A 19,254-nucleotide genomic window follows, 5' to 3' on the forward strand; every position below is an offset into this window, starting at 1 on the left:
AACTATGGATCTTCTGCATCTTGGCCAAACACAACTTCCAAGTGGTGCAATGAGATGAGTGACAGATATCTGACCCAGAGATAGTGGGTTCAAGCCCCATGTGGGACAACTTTAATTTAAAAAAAAAATGTGTTAAGTTGTCATTTCAATTCCTTTATTATCCAGATAAGCATTGTTGTAATCTTTCTTTTGGGATTAGAAATGTGTTTTTGTTCATTCTATGTTGATTCTTACCTGAAGTCTTAAATATCCAGAAAGGTTTGTGAACAACTGAGCAGTCATTGACTTTCAACTATTCTAATTGCATTGTAAGCAGTTACATAAATTGGTTGTTTTCTTCCTATGTATAGTCGTATCCTCTTTTTTTTTTTGCCTCCATGTGTTAATTCTCAACTTCATATATGTGTTTGTGCATTGTGTGTAAAGTAGTGAACTGGAGAGCAGAAGGGTATGATAAGATGTTTGTGGTGGTCTAGGTAAACCTCTATTTTTTTAAATTGTGCTGCCTTTTTTACATTTCAAGTTAAATACATAAAGCTTCAAACAGAACACAAATGCCTATTCAATTGATCAACCACTGGCAACATTTTATTGCAAAGTATATAGTAAACAATACTTTCAATTCCATACAAGAAATGGTTTGACCAACTCCACAATATTAACTGATCTGACATTAAACATTTGAATGTGTACAAATGCATATCTTTTAATTATTTTAAGTCCCATAAACATTAGACTTACTTAGTGACTTGAATATCAGTTTTTCCTTCTCGTCATGTGGACAATAAATAAAAGTAATTTTATCATAATAGTAAACCATAAAATCACATTAAAATACATGAACATTTTTGTATTATCTAACATTAAGAATTGTTTTAAAAAATAAATTGTAATTGTAAATAGAAGTTAATTAGTTACTACATGAATGTTAAATTACAAATAGTTACTATTCTAACAGTACATTATTTGGATCAACATCAATTAGTTGAGGTATATTGCCAAAAAGACTAGTAAAAGCTAACCTAAAGAATTTACATAATGTATACAATTATTTATTCTCAAATAAGCAACAAAATATCATTACACATCAAACAATACACTATCATTATACACAGAGCTGCACTCCAGGTTTATTGCTGCTCCTGATGCTTTGAATATTTTCCCAAAACAATCAGAGTAAAGCTTAATTAAGTTCAAGAGGCTTCATTTCTCCATCCCTAAAAGGCATTATACAAGTAAATTTACCTTTCAATTATTTCCAGCAGACTTTCAGATCCATTTCTTGCCTCCACTAAACCAAGCTTCCCAATTCTAAAATGATTAACTCAGCAATTTGATGAATGTATTACTAATTCCTGCAATCACCCTAATTGAATCGTTTGTTAATTGCATACCAAGCATTGTCAATTTCTGTTCTAGTAGGCCTAATCTACTATAAATCACACCACTTGCAAACCTCTTTTTTCATGCAACAGCAAAAATGAACAAATATTTAAATAGACCAGAGACCAGTGAATCTGACAACTGCATTTATGTTTACATTCATGCAGTTTCCAGAGTGCAACTGTCTAGAACAAACTCAAAGTTTTTTAATGCAACTTTGCAAACAGGTCGCAGTGAATATCACCAAGCTGTCATCTTTGCGCACGAAAAACATCAAACTTGGACAACATTAGCATTAAATCGGACAGCGGTTAAACTGTCAAACATAACAAAAAAGCCAAGTAAGTGGTAGTCTAGCTATTTAATCCTGTTTTCTATCTGATAAACTTTCAGTAATCGTATTCCTTTCAAATTCATTGTACAAACAAGCCCATATCAATTCTCACTTTTTTCATTCTTTAGGCCTCAATAATTCTGAATATTTCATTCAGTGTGATCGGAGTACTGCTGTGGAAGTCGCAACATCTACATTTCCCCACAAACCACCAAAAGAGATAGAAAAACTCACTGTAGAAGAAGCAAAAACTCTGGGATCACGACAATTGGTAAGCTGTTTTTTTTTCAACCTTCTCACTGTGTAAATAGCCTACAGGGTTGTTTACTTGTTGTAGTAATGCTCTGGAGAGTAGTACAATCACATATATTAGCCCTCTGTAGATTGTGCAAAATCGTTTTTATGGGGAGAAAAACATTTTAAAGTAGCCTGACGTTCAAAAAAATGCTAAAATGTGAAAGATTTTTCAGATGCACAGGCAAAGATTACTCTGCTTCTCAGTTATCTTTGCTAGATGCTTTACAAACATGATTAATGCGTTTCAAATTGGTTAATGTGTGGAAAAGTTTGGCTATTTCCTCTTCTTATGACCACAACAGCAGTTGTATACATTTCCCTTGTAATCATGTTTATTGATGTATATTTTTGATTGTACATGTACGATTTTCTTTAAATTTTCAGATCACTAAAATATCTGCAACAGTATGCAAGCTAAACAACGCAACTACTGTAAAGGCCTGGGGTACAGACTGTGAGATCCAAGAATGTTCCTTGCAAGATCCATCTGGAGAAATTCAACTTACTCTTTGGGAAAACCAAGTTTCAAAACTGCAACTAGGTAACTCCTACACCTTTACCAATCTTAAAACTAGACTGTACAACAGCCTTAAGAGCCTCACAACAACCCTGAAAACAACCATGGAACCTATTGCACAGGACCAAGTTTTCCCACCTGGTCAAGGCCCTAAAATCAGTAAAGAACCCTCTCTACCTAATACAGTGGTGAAACAAAAGCCAATAGGGGTGCAAATAAACATTAAAAAACAATGTCCAAAATGCCACAAATCACAAGAACAATTCAACATCAAACAGCAATTTCACCGTTGCCCGACTTGCAAAATTCTACGGAACACAAAAAGCTATATAACAAAATGCAATGGAATAATTGAGATAAATCAAGACAGTCAAATAACTTCTCTTACGGTTTCGAACTCAACTTTGTCAAAATTCATAGCACCAGAACTTGAACTGTCAACTTGTGATTCACAAGATATAGAAGAACTCTTTCTATCCTCCGATGAACTGACTTTAACATATAATAACTGTTTGGAAGTCACCAATATTGAAAACGCTTCATCCGCTCATCCCAGTGATGAGGATTTATTTGAAGTGAATATCGATGAAATCAACCCTGTCCTCTGTGTCACAGAGACACAAAGCACTCCAGAACCCAAGTCTCCAGTTAAAAGACCATCTGAGCCAACAACGCCTCCTATTACACCAGCTAAAAAACCTTTGACTAAGAAGAGTGCTGTAAAAATAATACAAAAATGACTTTGTATTGAAATGCACAACTAAGATGGTTGTGTGTGTGTGTGTATATATATTGAAATGATGGTATTGGTGTTTTTTTTTTTTGTTTTTTTTTTTAATGAATGGCAAATATTGATTTAAGTCATGTTTTCTATTGAAATTAGGTTCATTTTGTCCATTATGTTCTGAAATGCTACTGATTGATTTTTATTTCATTTTTATGGCAAAGCTTTGTTAAATGTTGTTTAATGTGTTTTTTTTTTATTAAAACAAATGTGTGTCAATTCTTGGAATATGTGACCTTTATTGCATGGGCTTATCTTGCATTTGGAAAGTTGCGTGCATTCTTCTAGCCATTCTTAACTAGGCACTAAGTTTAGTTTCACAAACCATACTGGGAAAAGCAAGTAGTGTAACCATAAGTGTCATTGTGAATAACTAAAGAAACGGTTGGTATTCTGTTCTGTAAAGATTTAAATATGCAACAATGGTGCTTTAAAATCACTTCAAAGGCCCCCTCTAATTTGCTTACTTTATCCAATGTGCTAAATGGTATTTAAACTAAAAATAATCGTTATTTTTAATTCACATTTTTATCACCTCTCACAATATTGTTTCTAGGCAGCATAAAAAAAAAAACTTAATTGTACAAGACATTATCAAAGATGACTGTCAAAGTAATGTACTTGTAGCAAAAATATAGGTTACAGTTGCATATGGCAGTTAACCCATGTAATTCCAATTTCTTTTCCCTGAGATAACATGTATGAATACATAAGGATATTAAACAATCTTTAACAATTACGTCAAAAATATATATCAAAATCCATACAAAAAACTTGATTATTCGTCAGGTCACAATTGTGACCATTAGTAGAACAAAGGGAGGCTAGGTATATGGTGTTAATGGATTTATAAACTGACAAACTTCTACAGTTTAAAGACCAGGTTCAATAATTGTTTTAAGCTTTAGTTAATAGTGTTGTATTACATCAAAGACACACCATGCAAAATTTCCATTTGTCAAACAGTGACCCCTAGAGTCGCTGTGGAGTACTTGTATTTTTTCTGAATATTAACTTAATGACCTAATATCTAATATGCCCATGACAATTTAGAAACTGAAAATAGAACATAAAAATATGTATTAGATCTAATATAACAAAATTACAAGATTATAAAATGCATTGCGTGAATTCTTGTTTAAAGAGAAGTGTTTAATCTACAATTAAACTAGGAATGTTTGACAGAATAGTGAATATTATCAGGAAACCTGCTCCAGACTTTAGGACCCACATGCAAAAACAAAACATTCTCTCCTTTAGTGCAGTTCAATATTCTTAGTAGTACCAAAAGTCCAGAATTGTAAGATTCTTACAAGAACCTGTTAATCTTAATGTTGTAAAATAATATTTTATCGATCTATATACTGCATCTTGGACTAACTTTATTTGTTAAAGGTGCAGGACAACCACCTAACAGTGAATCACAATAATATCAACTAAACTCATTAAACGTAACATGCTGTCCATTTAAATACTAAATCTTCATTTTGAGTTGATTCTCATTTGAACTATGGAACTTCTACATCTATGGAAACACATGACTTTCCAGGGGCTCAATGAGTGACAGGCATATGACCCAGAGATTGTGGGTTCAAGTCCTTTGTCTTACAACTTTATAAAGTTGTGTCATTTCAATTTCTTTATCATCCTGAAACGCATTGTACTATTCTTTCTTCCTATTAAATACAACGTGTGTTTCATTTATATGCAAAGTCTTTATTTTGAGTTCATTCTCTTTTTTACTACTGAACCTCGGCAGCTGGATGATCTCATTTCTTTTGTGAGGTAAGAAGTTAATGAGTAAGAATACTTTGGTTATTAAAGTTTCTTTTAAAGTTTTGAAAGCAAAGTATTTTTAAGTACTTTTTGAACCCATGGAACCATTGAAGGCTTGGCCCCGTAAGGCTGCTTGCAGCTTTAATTTTCTTATTATTATTCTTCTTCTTCTTCTTCCGCAAATGGAAGTCTATGGCAGCCCTATGAACCGTACATAGGAAAATGATGAAATTTGGCACACTTGTAGTGATGCTAATGAATAGTAATTGGACCAATTTTTGACCCTCTAGGACCAACTCTATAGCGCCACCACCAGTTCAAAATTGTAACATTGAAATGGTTATAACTTTTGAACCCTTTGATCTAGAGACATGAAACTTGGTACACCTGATTCCTCTCATCATGTTGATCACAACCAATACCTTACATTAAGACCCCGCCCATTACAGTAGTGGCCATTTTGAAATGTACAGTATTCAGTTATTTCGCTACTCCTCCTTCAAATTTTGTCCAATTTTCTCCAAACATGCACTCAAATGATCTTCAGACTGAGCCGCATAAAAGTACTGTTCCCGATTTTTTTGTTATACTGGAAAAAAAAAGTTATAATGTCGCAAACTTAACAAGGTCCACCCAAAATTGGCTAAGAGGCTGTATCTCGGCCAAAGTTTGATCAATCAAAACGAAAATTGGTACACTTCATCGGAAGCATGTTCTGAGGTCCCATGCCAAAGTTGGGAATAGCGCCACCTACGGGTCATGAGATATGACAAATTGCTATTTTGGCCAATAACTTTTCAACAGTTTGTCAGAAATTCATAATTGTGGTATCTATGGATTCCTTGCGTCATGCCGAATCCGTGGATATCGATTTTGCCATGATGGGATGTACCACGTGTCCGCCATTTTGAATTTTGTCATAAATTGCAATATCTTTTAAACTATTTGACATATCAGCACACAATTTGGTAAGGATGACCGACACCATGTCCTAAAGCGACATGAGAAGTTTGATCACAGCGCCACCTAGTGTTCCAGATATATCATTGTTTTTTGAAAAAACGCTTATAACATTTGAAAATATTGTTCAAATTTTGAGTTCTTTATGACATTATGTTCCTTGGTTTATGCCGATTTAGACGATATCTCATTTGTCATTTTCCAACAATGTGACTGGCCGCCATATTGGAGCGAATGTAAAACAGTTTTTTCGCTACTCCTCCTTCAAAATTTGTCCAAAATTGTCCAAAATTTGCTCAAATGATCTTCGGACCGAGCCGCATAAAAGTACTGTTCCCGATTTTTTTGCTATACTGTAATAAAAAAGTTATGATGTCACAAATTTAACAAGGTCAACCCAAAATTGGCTAAGAGGCTGTAACTTGTGAACAGTTTGTCACAAAATCATAAAATTGGTGTCTATCGATTCCTTGCATCATGTCGAATCCGATGATATCTATTTTGCCAGGATTGGATGGACCACGTCATAAGCTAAATTAGCAATAAGCTAGCTTAGCATGCTTATGGAACTTTTTTGTGAACTCATTCTCACACTGAACCCTCTCCTCTGCTGTTTTGAAATTCATGTCTTCTGAGTGGCGCAATCAGCTAAACCATGCATTTCGAATCCCGAACCATTCTGGTCGTGGGTTCGAGTCCCATGTGGGACGACTTTAAAATTCTGTATAAAGTTGTCATTTCAATTCCTTCCGGCTCTGCTCTGCTGTTGGTGCTTAAATGCTCGCTGTGCTTCATTTACATGTATATTCAATTTGTGCTGTTTTTGTTCTTGCGGCTCTGCACTGCTATTGGTGCTTAAATGCTTGATGCGCTGCTGTACTTGCAGTACTTGCTGTACTTGCTGTGCTTGCTGTACTTGCAGTTTGCTGTACTTGCAGTTTGCAGTACTTGTTCTGCTTGCGGTGCCAAGCCTTTCAACTTTGCTGTACTTGTTCTAATTGCGGTGCCAAGCCTTTTAACTTTGCTGTAATTGTTCTAATTGCGGTGCCTTGCAGGGCTTGGCCCCGTGTTGCTGCTTGCAGCTATATTTAGGGGCCAAGCACCGAAGGTGCAGAGGCACCTATTGTATCTGTTAGTTTTCTTATTATTATTCTTCTTCTTCTTCTTCCGCAAATGGAAGTCTATGGCAGCCCTATGAACCGTACATAGGAAAATGATGAAATTTGGCACACTTGTAGTGATGCTAATGAATAGTAATTGGACCAATTTTTGACCCTCTAGGACCAACTCTATAGCGCCACCACCAGTTCAAAATTGTAACATTGAAATGGTTATAACTTTTGAACCCTTTGATCTAGAGACATGAAACTTGGTACACCTGATTCCTCTCATCATGTTGATCACAACCAATACCTTACATTAAGACCCCGCCCATTACAGTAGTGGCCATTTTGAAATGTACAGTATTCAGTTATTTCGCTACTCCTCCTTCAAATTTTGTCCAATTTTCTCCAAACATGCACTCAAATGATCTTCAGACTGAGCCGCATAAAAGTACTGTTCCCGATTTTTTTGTTATACTGGAAAAAAAAAGTTATAATGTCGCAAACTTAACAAGGTCCACCCAAAATTGGCTAAGAGGCTGTATCTCGGCCAAAGTTTGATCAATCAAAACGAAAATTGGTACACTTCATCGGAAGCATGTTCTGAGGTCCCATGCCAAAGTTGGGAATAGCGCCACCTACGGGTCATGAGATATGACAAATTGCTATTTTGGCCAATAACTTTTCAACAGTTTGTCAGAAATTCATAATTGTGGTATCTATGGATTCCTTGCGTCATGCCGAATCCGTGGATATCGATTTTGCCATGATGGGATGTACCACGTGTCCGCCATTTTGAATTTTGTCATAAATTGCAATATCTTTTAAACTATTTGACATATCAGCACACAATTTGGTAAGGATGACCGACACCATGTCCTAAAGCGACATGAGAAGTTTGATCACAGCGCCACCTAGTGTTCCAGATATATCATTGTTTTTTGAAAAAACGCTTATAACATTTGAAAATATTGTTCAAATTTTGAGTTCTTTATGACATTATGTTCCTTGGTTTATGCCGATTTAGACGATATCTCATTTGTCATTTTCCAACAATGTGACTGGCCGCCATATTGGAGCGAATGTAAAACAGTTTTTTCGCTACTCCTCCTTCAAAATTTGTCCAAAATTGTCCAAAATTTGCTCAAATGATCTTCGGACCGAGCCGCATAAAAGTACTGTTCCCGATTTTTTTGCTATACTGTAATAAAAAAGTTATGATGTCACAAATTTAACAAGGTCAACCCAAAATTGGCTAAGAGGCTGTAACTTGTGAACAGTTTGTCACAAAATCATAAAATTGGTGTCTATCGATTCCTTGCATCATGTCGAATCCGATGATATCTATTTTGCCAGGATTGGATGGACCACGTCATAAGCTAAATTAGCAATAAGCTAGCTTAGCATGCTTATGGAACTTTTTTGTGAACTCATTCTCACACTGAACCCTCTCCTCTGCTGTTTTGAAATTCATGTCTTCTGAGTGGCGCAATCAGCTAAACCATGCATTTCGAATCCCGAACCATTCTGGTCGTGGGTTCGAGTCCCATGTGGGACGACTTTAAAATTCTGTATAAAGTTGTCATTTCAATTCCTTCCGGCTCTGCTCTGCTGTTGGTGCTTAAATGCTCGCTGTGCTTCATTTACATGTATATTCAATTTGTGCTGTTTTTGTTCTTGCGGCTCTGCACTGCTATTGGTGCTTAAATGCTTGATGCGCTGCTGTACTTGCAGTACTTGCTGTACTTGCTGTGCTTGCTGTACTTGCAGTTTGCTGTACTTGCAGTTTGCAGTACTTGTTCTGCTTGCGGTGCCAAGCCTTTCAACTTTGCTGTACTTGTTCTAATTGCGGTGCCAAGCCTTTTAACTTTGCTGTAATTGTTCTAATTGCGGTGCCTTGCAGGGCTTGGCCCCGTGTTGCTGCTTGCAGCTATATTTATTATTATTATTCTTCTTCTTCCGCAAATGGAAGTCTATGGCAGCCCTATGAACCGTACATAGGAAAATGATGAAATTTGGCACACTTGTAGTGATGCTAATGAATAGTAATTGGACCAATTTTTGACCCTCTAGGACCAACTCTATAGCGCCACCACCAGTTCAAAAATTCAACATTGAAATGGTTATAACTTTTGAACCCTTTGATCTAGAGACATGAAACTTAGTACACCTGATTCCACTCATCATGCTGATCACAACCAATACCTTACATTAAGACCCCGCCCATTACAGTAGTGGCCATTTTGAAATGTACAGTATTCAGTTATTTCGCTACTCCTCCTTCAAATTTTGTCCAATTTTCTCCAAACATGCACTCAAATGATCTTCAGACTGAGCCGCATAAAAGTACTGTTCCCGATTTTTTTGTTATACTGGAAAAAAAAAGTTATAATGTCACAAACTTAACGAGGTCCACCCAAAATTGGCTAAGAGGCTGTATCTCGGCCAAAGTTTGATCAATGGAAACGAAAATTGGTACACTTCATCGGAAGCATGTTCTGAGGTCCCATGCCAAAGTTGGGAATAGCGCCACCTACGGGTCATGAGATATGACAAATTGCTATTTTGGCCAATAACTTTTCAACAGTTTGTCAGAAATTCATAATTGTGGTATCTATGGATTCCTTGCGTCATGCCGAATCCGTGGATATCGATTTTGCCATGATGGGATGTACCACGTGTCCGCCATTTTGAATTTTGTCATAAATTGCAATATCTTTTAAACTATTTGACATATCAGCACACAATTTGGTAGGGATGACCGACACCATGTCCTAAAGCGACATGAGAAGTTTGATCACAGCGCCACCTAGTGTTCCAGATATATCATTGTTTTTTGAAAAAACGCTTATAACATTTGAAAATATTGTTCAAATTTTGAGTTCTTTATGACATTATGTTCCTTGGTTTATGCCGATTTAGACGATATCTCATTTGTCATTTTCCAACAATGTGACTGGCCGCCATATTGGAGCGAATGTAAAACAGTTTTTTCGCTACTCCTCCTTCAAAATTTGTCCAAAATTGTCCAAAATTTGCTCAAATGATCTTCGGACCGAGCCGCATAAAAGTACTGTTCCCGATTTTTTTGCTATACTGTAATAAAAAAGTTATGATGTCACAAATTTAACAAGGTCAACCCAAAATTGGCTAAGAGGCTGTAACTTGTGAACAATTTGTCACAAAATCATAAAATTGGTGTCTATCGATTCCTTGCATCATGTCGAATCCGACGATATCTATTTTGCCAGGATTGGATGTACCACGTTATAAGCTAAATTAGCATTAAGCTAGCTTAGCATGCTTATCTGGTTAACATGTCATGGAACTTTTTGTGAACTCATTCTCACACTGAAACCTCTACTCAGCAGGCTGGTGAACGTGCATGAGTGATTAGCTCAACGTGTTACACCACGGATCCCGATGTTCAGCGTCGTGGGTTCGCCACTCAGTGTGACATGTGCCCAGACCGCATGAGGTACTGTGGCAGGAAAAGATGCAGAAGTTGCATCTGTTCCAGGCATTGTGCATAAGAATGATCTCATCTGAAGCTGCCACACACAACATGCAGTGCTTTTACGTCCAATTCATTGTTGTTCTTCTTCCAGAAGGGTAGTCAATGGCAGCCCTATGAACCACAAGTTAGAAAATTGGCACACTTGTAGTGATGGTAATGAGTAGTAATCTGACCAATTTTGGATGATTTAATCTAAACTTTTTAAATACAAAATGTTCTCCATTTACTTCAAAATTCTTAATTTTGACTTGATTCTCTCTTGAAAATATTGAATTTCGGCAGCTGTGTGGATGCATGTCTGGCAAGTGGCTCAACGAGATGAGTGACAGGCATCTAACCCATAGATAGTGGGTTCGAGTCCCGTGTGGGACAACTTTAAAATTGTGTATTATGAAATTAATTGATTATGAAACACTTGTAGTGAGTAGTCCAACGTGTGATCAGATGATCTTTGGACCGAGCTGCACAGAAATGATGAACAGGTTTTTGATAGTAGCCCCCATACCAAAGATCTTCCTCTCTGCAGTTGATCTAGCCTGTGTTTGTTGCCTTATCTTAGTTAGCTTAGCATACTAATTGGTTAGCATGCTAGCCAGATGCCATTCTTTCTAATGTGGCTCTTCAGTTATCAGGCTAAACCATAAGGCTTTAAGTGGTGGACAAGTTGCTTCTGTTCCAGGTGAAGGAGCTAGTAGAATAGAACACACAGATAATTTATTTAAAAATTCTTCATTTTGAGTTGCTTCTCACTTGAACTATGGATCTTCTGCATCTTGGCCAAAACACAACTTCCAAGTGGTGCAATGAGATGAGTGACAGATATCTGACCCAGAGATAGTGGGTTCAAGCCCCATGTGGGACAACTTTAATTTAAAAAAAAAATGTGTTAAGTTGTCATTTCAATTCCTTTATTATCCAGATAAGCATTGTTGTAATCTTTCTTTTGGGATTAGAAATGTGTTTTTGTTCATTCTATGTTGATTCTTACCTGAAGTCTTAAATATCCAGAAAGGTTTGTGAACAAATGAGCAGTCATTGACTTTCAACTATTCTAATTGCATTGTAAGCAGTTACATAAATTGGTTGTTTTCTTCCTATGTATAGTCGTATCCTCTTTTTTTTTTTGCCTCCATGTGTTAATTCTCAACTTCATATATGTGTTTGTGCATTGTGTGTAAAGTAGTGAACTGGAGAGCAGAAGGGTATGATAAGATGTTTGTGGTGGTCTAGGTAAACCTCTATTTTTTTAAATTGTGCTGCCTTTTTTACATTTCAAGTTAAATACATAAAGCTTCAAACAGAACACAAATGCCTATTCAATTGATCAACCACTGGCAACATTTTATTGCAAAGTATATAGTAAAGAATACTTTCAATTCCATACAAGAAATGGTTTGACCAACTCCACAATATTAACTGATCTGACATTAAACATTTGAATGTGTACATATGCATATCTTTTAATTATTTTAAGTCCCATAAACATTAGACTTACTTAGTGACTTGAATATCAGTTTTTCCTTCTCGTCATGTGGACAATAAATAAAAGTAATTTTATCATAATAGTAAACCATAAAATCACATTAAAATACATGAACATTTTTGTATTATCTAACATTAAGAATTGTTTTAAAAAATAAATTGTAATTGTAAATAGAAGTTAATTAGTTACTACATGAATGTTAAATTACAAATAGTTACTATTCTAACAGTACATTATTTGGATCAACATCAATTAGTTGAGGTATATTGCCAAAAAGACTAGTAAAAGCTAACCTAAAGAATTTACATAATGTATACAATTATTTATTCTCAAATAAGCAACAAAATATCATTACACATCAAACAATACACTATCATTATACACAAAGCTGCACTCCAGGTTTATTGCTGCTCCTGATGCTTTGAATATTTTCCCAAAACAATCAGAGTAAAGCTTAATTAAGTTCAAGAGGCTTCATTTCTCCATCCCTAAAAGGCATTATACAAGTAAATTTACCTTTCAATTATTTCCAGCAGACTTTCAGATCCATTTCTTGCCTCCACTAAACCAAGCTTCCCAATTCTAAAATGATTAACTCAGCAATTTGATGAATGTATTACTAATTCCTGCAATCACCCTAATTGAATCGTTTGTTAATTGCATACCAAGCATTGTCAATTTCTGTTCTAGTAGGCCTAATCTACTATAAATCACACCACTTGCAAACCTCTTTTTTCATGCAACAGCAAAAATGAACAAATATTTAAATGGACCAGAGACCAGTGAATCTGACAACTGCATTTATGTTTACATTCATGCAGTTTCCAGAGTGCAACTGTCTAGAACAAACTCAAAGTTTTTTAATGCAACTTTGCAAACAGGTCGCAGTGAATATCACCAAGCTGTCATCTTTGCGCACGAAAAACATCAAACTTGGACAACATTAGCATTAAATCGGACAGCGGTTAAACTGTCAAACATAACAAAAAAGCCAAGTAAGTGGTAGTCTAGCTATTTAATCCTGTTTTCTATCTGATAAACTTTCAGTAATCGTATTCCTTTCAAATTCATTGTACAAACAAGCCCATATCAATTCTCACTTTTTTCATTCTTTAGGCCTCAATAATTCTGAATATTTCATTCAGTGTGATCGGAGTACTGCTGTGGAAGTCGCAACATCTACATTTCCCCACAAACCACCAAAAGAGATAGAAAAACTCACTGTAGAAGAAGCAAAAACTCTGGGATCACGACAATTGGTAAGCTGTTTTTTTTTCAACCTTCTCACTGTGTAAATAGCCTACAGGGTTGTTTACTTGTTGTAGTAATGCTCTGGAGAGTAGTACAATCACATATATTAGCCCTCTGTAGATTGTGCAAAATCGTTTTTATGGGGAGAAAAACATTTTAAAGTAGCCTGACGTTCAAAAAAAATGCTAAAATGTGAAAGATTTTTCAGATGCACAGGCAAAGATTACTCTGCTTCTCAGTTATCTTTGCTAGATGCTTTACAAACATGATTAATGCGTTTCAAATTGGTTAATGTGTGGAAAAGTTTGGCTATTTCCTCTTCTTATGACCACAACAGCAGTTGTATACATTTCCCTTGTAATCATGTTTATTGATGTATATTTTTGATTGTACATGTACGATTTTCTTTAAATTTTCAGATCACTAAAATATCTGCAACAGTATGCAAGCTAAACAACGCAACTACTGTAAAGGCCTGGGGTACAGACTGTGAGATCCAAGAATGTTCCTTGCAAGATCCATCTGGAGAAATTCAACTTACTCTTTGGGAAAACCAAGTTTCAAAACTGCAACTAGGTAACTCCTACACCTTTACCAATCTTAAAACTAGACTGTACAACAGCCTTAAGAGCCTCACAACAACCCTGAAAACAACCATGGAACCTATTGCACAGGACCAAGTTTTCCCACCTGGTCAAGGCCCTAAAATCAGTAAAGAACCCTCTCTACCTAATACAGTGGTGAAACAAAAGCCAATAGGGGTGCAAATAAACATTAAAAAACAATGTCCAAAATGCCACAAATCACAAGAACAATTCAACATCAAACAGCAATTTCACCGTTGCCCGACTTGCAAAATTCTACGGAACACAAAAAGCTATATAACAAAATGCAATGGAATAATTGAGATAAATCAAGACAGTCAAATAACTTCTCTTACGGTTTCGAACTCAACTTTGTCAAAATTCATAGCACCAGAACTTGAACTGTCAACTTGTGATTCACAAGATATAGAAGAACTCTTTCTATCCTCCGATGAACTGACTTTAACATATAATAACTGTTTGGAAGTCACCAATATTGAAAACGCTTCATCCGCTCATCCCAGTGATGAGGATTTATTTGAAGTGAATATCGATGAAATCAACCCTGTCCTCTGTGTCACAGAGACACAAAGCACTCCAGAACCCAAGTCTCCAGTTAAAAGACCATCTGAGCCAACAACGCCTCCTATTACACCAGCTAAAAAACCTTTGACTAAGAAGAGTGCTGTAAAAATAATACAAAAATGACTTTGTATTGAAATGCACAACTAAGATGGTTGTGTGTGTGTGTGTATATATATTGAAATGATGGTATTGGTGTTTTTTTTTTTTGTTTTTTTTTTAATGAATGGCAAATATTGATTTAAGTCATGTTTTCTATTGAAATTAGGTTAATTTTGTCCATTATGTTCTGAAATGCTACTGATTGATTTTTATTTCATTTTTATGGCAAAGCTTTGTTAAATGTTGTTTAATGTGTTTTTTTTTTATTAAAACAAATGTGTGTCAATTCTTGGAATATGTGACCTTTATTGCATGGGCTTATCTTGCATTTGGAAAGTTGCGTGCATTCTTCTAGCCATTCTTAACTAGGCACTAAGTTTAGTTTCACAAACCATACTGGGAAAAGCAAGTAGTGTAACCATAAGTGTCATTGTGAATAACTAAAGAAACGGTTGGTATTCTGTTCTGTAAAGATTTAAATATGCAACAATGGTGCTTTAAAATCACTTCAAAGGCCCCCTCTAATTTGCTTACTTTATCCAATGTGCTAAATGGTATTTAAACTAAAAATAATCGTTATTTTTAATTCACATTTTTATCACCTCTCACAATATTGTTTCTAGGCAGCATAAAAAAAAAAACTTAATTGTACAAGACATTATCAAAGATGACTGTCAAAGTAATGTACTTGTAGCAAAAATATAGGTTACAGTTGCATATGGCAGTTAACCCATGTAATTCCAATTTCTTTTCCCTGAGATAACATGTATGAATACATAAGGATATTAAACAATCTTTAACAATTACGTCAAAAATATATATCAAAATCCATACAAAAAACTTGATTATTCGTCAGGTCACAATTGTGACCATTAGTAGAACAAAGGGAGGCTAGGTATATGGTGTTAATGGATTTATAAACTGACAAACTTCTACAGTTTAAAGACCAGGTTCAATAATTGTTTTAAGCTTTAGTTAATAGTGTTGTATTACATCAAAGACACACCATGCAAAATTTCCATTTGTCAAACAGTGACCCCTAGAGTCGCTGTGGAGTACTTGTATTTTTTCTGAATATTAACTTAATGACCTAATATCTAATATGCCCATGACAATTTAGAAACTGAAAATAGAACATAAAAATATGTATTAGATCTAATATAACAAAATTACAAGATTATAAAATGCATTGCGTGAATTCTTGTTTAAAGAGAAGTGTTTAATCTACAATTAAACTAGGAATGTTTGACAGAATAGTGAATATTATCAGGAAACCTGCTCCAGACTTTAGGACCCACATGCAAAAACAAAACATTCTCTCCTTTAGTGCAGTTCAATATTCTTAGTAGTACCAAAAGTCCAGAATTGTAAGATTCTTACAAGAACCTGTTAATCTTAATGTTGTAAAATAATATTTTATCGATCTATATACTGCATCTTGGACTAACTTTATTTGTTAAAGGTGCAGGACAACCACCTAACAGTGAATCACAATAATATCAACTAAACTCATTAAACGTAACATGCTGTCCATTTAAATACTAAATCTTCATTTTGAGTTGATTCTCATTTGAACTATGGAACTTCTACATCTATGGAAACACATGACTTTCCAGGGGCTCAATGAGTGACAGGCATATGACCCAGAGATTGTGGGTTCAAGTCCTTTGTCTTACAACTTTATAAAGTTGTGTCATTTCAATTTCTTTATCATCCTGAAACGCATTGTACTATTCTTTCTTCCTATTAAATACAACGTGTGTTTCATTTATATGCAAAGTCTTTATTTTGAGTTCATTCTCTTTTTTACTACTGAACCTCGGCAGCTGGATGATCTCATTTCTTTTGTGAGGTAAGAAGTTAATGAGTAAGAACACTTTGGTTATTAAAGTTTCTTTTAAAGTTTTGAAAGCAAAGTATTTTTAAGTACCTTTTGAACCCATGGAACCATTGAAGGCTTGGCCCCGTAAGGCTGCTTGCAGCTTTAATTTATTTCTTATATTTCTCAATATTACTGTTTTGATCAAATAAATGCAGCCTTGGTGAGATTAAGAGACTTTTCAACCCTAAACCTTGAAACGATACACAAACAGAAAACACATTATTATTCTGCAGAGGTTATTTACAGTGAACCTAAAAACGGTATTTGGACACTTGAGCCATTTTAAAAAAAAAGTATTAGATACAAAAATATCAAACCAGTTTCCTTAAAGCAGGACAGCACAAATTCCACACACATTTCTATAGTTTTTAAAGGATAAAACAACAAACACAAAGACAAAACGTGTTGTGACAATTTCTGGTTGTCAAACATTAGTGCGTCATGTTCATAGTTAATGTAAAGAACTACACTTGGTTACTGAAGTTGAGGAGAACTGACTTCATACATCCACTACAAGTCATTGCCACGCTAGTCTATTAAAATAATTGCAAAAACGACTCCAAGAAGTAAAGTTAGCTGAGAAGCTATAGCATTCAACATTTTCCCATTTTCCGTGACCTAATCTAAAGTGAGAACTATTTACTGTTAATAAAGCATTATCTAAATCTTTACAGAGTTAATTAAAATATAATAATTTGGTTAATTACAGTGACAATGAATGAAGAACTCACTGTTTGTATATAGTCTATATATTAGCAATGTATACATGTTAATTACCTAAATAATAGTTTGCAAATGATTTATAATACATTATTGCTGTATACTTATAAGATGTTACCACTTTGGGAAATATATTTTAAAGCATCTTTTTTAATGTTAGATACAATTGTTCATTGTTTGTTCACGTTATTTCACAGTGCATTAACTAATGTTAACAAATACAACTTTTGATTTTAATAATGCATTAACATGAACTATTATTAATAAATACGGCAAAAGTATTGTTAAGCGTTAGTTCATGTTAATGAATGTTAATGAAACCTTATTGCATAGTGTTACTACATATTTTTATGTGTGCTTCCAAATACTTTTTGACCTCACATACAATTACATATTTGACCATAAATTTAGCATTAGCAATTGAAAATCTCATTTTAATATATCTTAATCCTTTCTGTTGAAAATCTTGAGACTCACCCTTTGCACCTTACCATCCACATCCAGATAAACAGTTTTAGGGGCATACGATGAGGAACTCGACCCCATGACCTCTGATGGTGATGATGGTTTTGCAACAGATACACAATCTATAGTTACCACCTCCTCCGAACCAGAAAAAAACAACAAAAAAACTTCAAAACAAAATTTGAACATTAAACTCAACTCAGCGTTCTCTTAATTCACAAGTTACATGCACCAGCTGATTTCATAGGATATAAAGTGGATCCATGGCACTAGAACAGGCATTTGCAGAATATTTGCCAGCGCATAAATGCAAGCTGTTGCCCTACCTCAACATGTGCCATCAGTTTCCTGCAGCCGCTCACTCAGAGATGCTGATGGAGGTGTTGGACGCGGCGGAGTCACAGCTCTGCTCTTTAAGTAGACTATCACTCACTCCCCTGCTCTCCAGCGTTGCCAAGGAACTGTTACAGCTCTGAGCTGACTATGTACTCCATGCCATCTACTGCTTCGAGGCGACACACGTCTCCATTACAACACTGCTCCTTTTCATGACACATGCAATATCTACCCAAAACATACTCATTTTATAGACACAATTTTAAGTCCCACATTACATTACTGTAAGTGTCTTTAACTATGTGTACCACAAACTGAACCATACCACCAAACCTGCCCCTAATCTTACCCGTATCTTACCTCAATAGCAGCAAAAGTGTTTTGCAATACAACATGAACATTAGAAGTAACGTACCTAACTAACAGTTTTTTTTTTAAATTATGTAAGTGCATAGTAATTTAAGACACCTAATATAAAGTGGAACCTAATTTTATACCTTATGCTTCATCAAATTTAAATAAAATTGGCTTGAGGAACATACAGGGAAAACCTATATAGGTTTTGGATACACTTTATTTTAGGGTGTCCTTGTTTCAGTCTAATTGTACATTTAAGTGCGGAGGAATATTAATTACATGTACTTATATGGTCAGGGATTAGGGTTTGCACTATAGTGAAAAAATAAATACACTAAAATGCTTTTGAATTAGATTTATTTCTATAAGTATACTACAAAACATTTACATATGTACTTAATATAAATACCCTGCATTGGCACTTTTAGAACTAAGCTGGTGTATTTAAAGTCTGGTAAATTATAACAACTAACTGTGTACTTAATGCACTTTAGTTATCCGGAAGTAGTGCTGAGGTCTTACTAGTGCTAAAAACGTACGGACCGCAAATTAATGGTAGTGTAGATTTAAAAAAAAAAAACAAAAAAAAACTTTTAATAAATGTGAGAAAATGTGTAAAATTAATCATAAATTTATAGTATACTATTACAAATAATGATTTAATCTAATTAATTACAGAAATGATTGCAATTTCTGTTGTCCAAAACAATGGTCTCATACGTTTGTATGCCATCTGTTGCATTTTCGCTGTTTAATACATTTTATTTACTATTTAAATTTATGCTAAAAAAAGCCAAACAGGCTGTTTAATGGTATTGTGA

At 34.9% G+C, this 19,254-nt stretch overlaps 1 protein-coding gene across 1 annotated transcript in view; it reads right to left on the minus strand.

The window, feature by feature from the left end:
- Positions 1–17,875, minus strand: part of pde9ab (phosphodiesterase 9ab) — a 33,686-nt gene extending 15,811 nt beyond the window's left edge. Inside the window, exon 1 of the mRNA XM_056252901.1 lies at positions 17,753–17,875. Within this exon, the coding sequence (XP_056108876.1) occupies positions 17,753–17,821 (69 nt within the window). The 5' untranslated portion in view covers positions 17,822–17,875. The remainder of the gene's footprint in view (positions 1–17,752) is intronic.
- Positions 17,876–19,254: the final 1,379 nt, after the last annotated feature.

Source organism: Rhinichthys klamathensis, unplaced genomic scaffold (assembly GCF_029890125.1).
Source record: "Rhinichthys klamathensis goyatoka isolate OS25496 unplaced genomic scaffold, OSU_Roscu_1.1 h1tg000099l_1, whole genome shotgun sequence".
Taxonomy (NCBI): domain Eukaryota; kingdom Metazoa; phylum Chordata; class Actinopteri; order Cypriniformes; family Leuciscidae; genus Rhinichthys; species Rhinichthys klamathensis.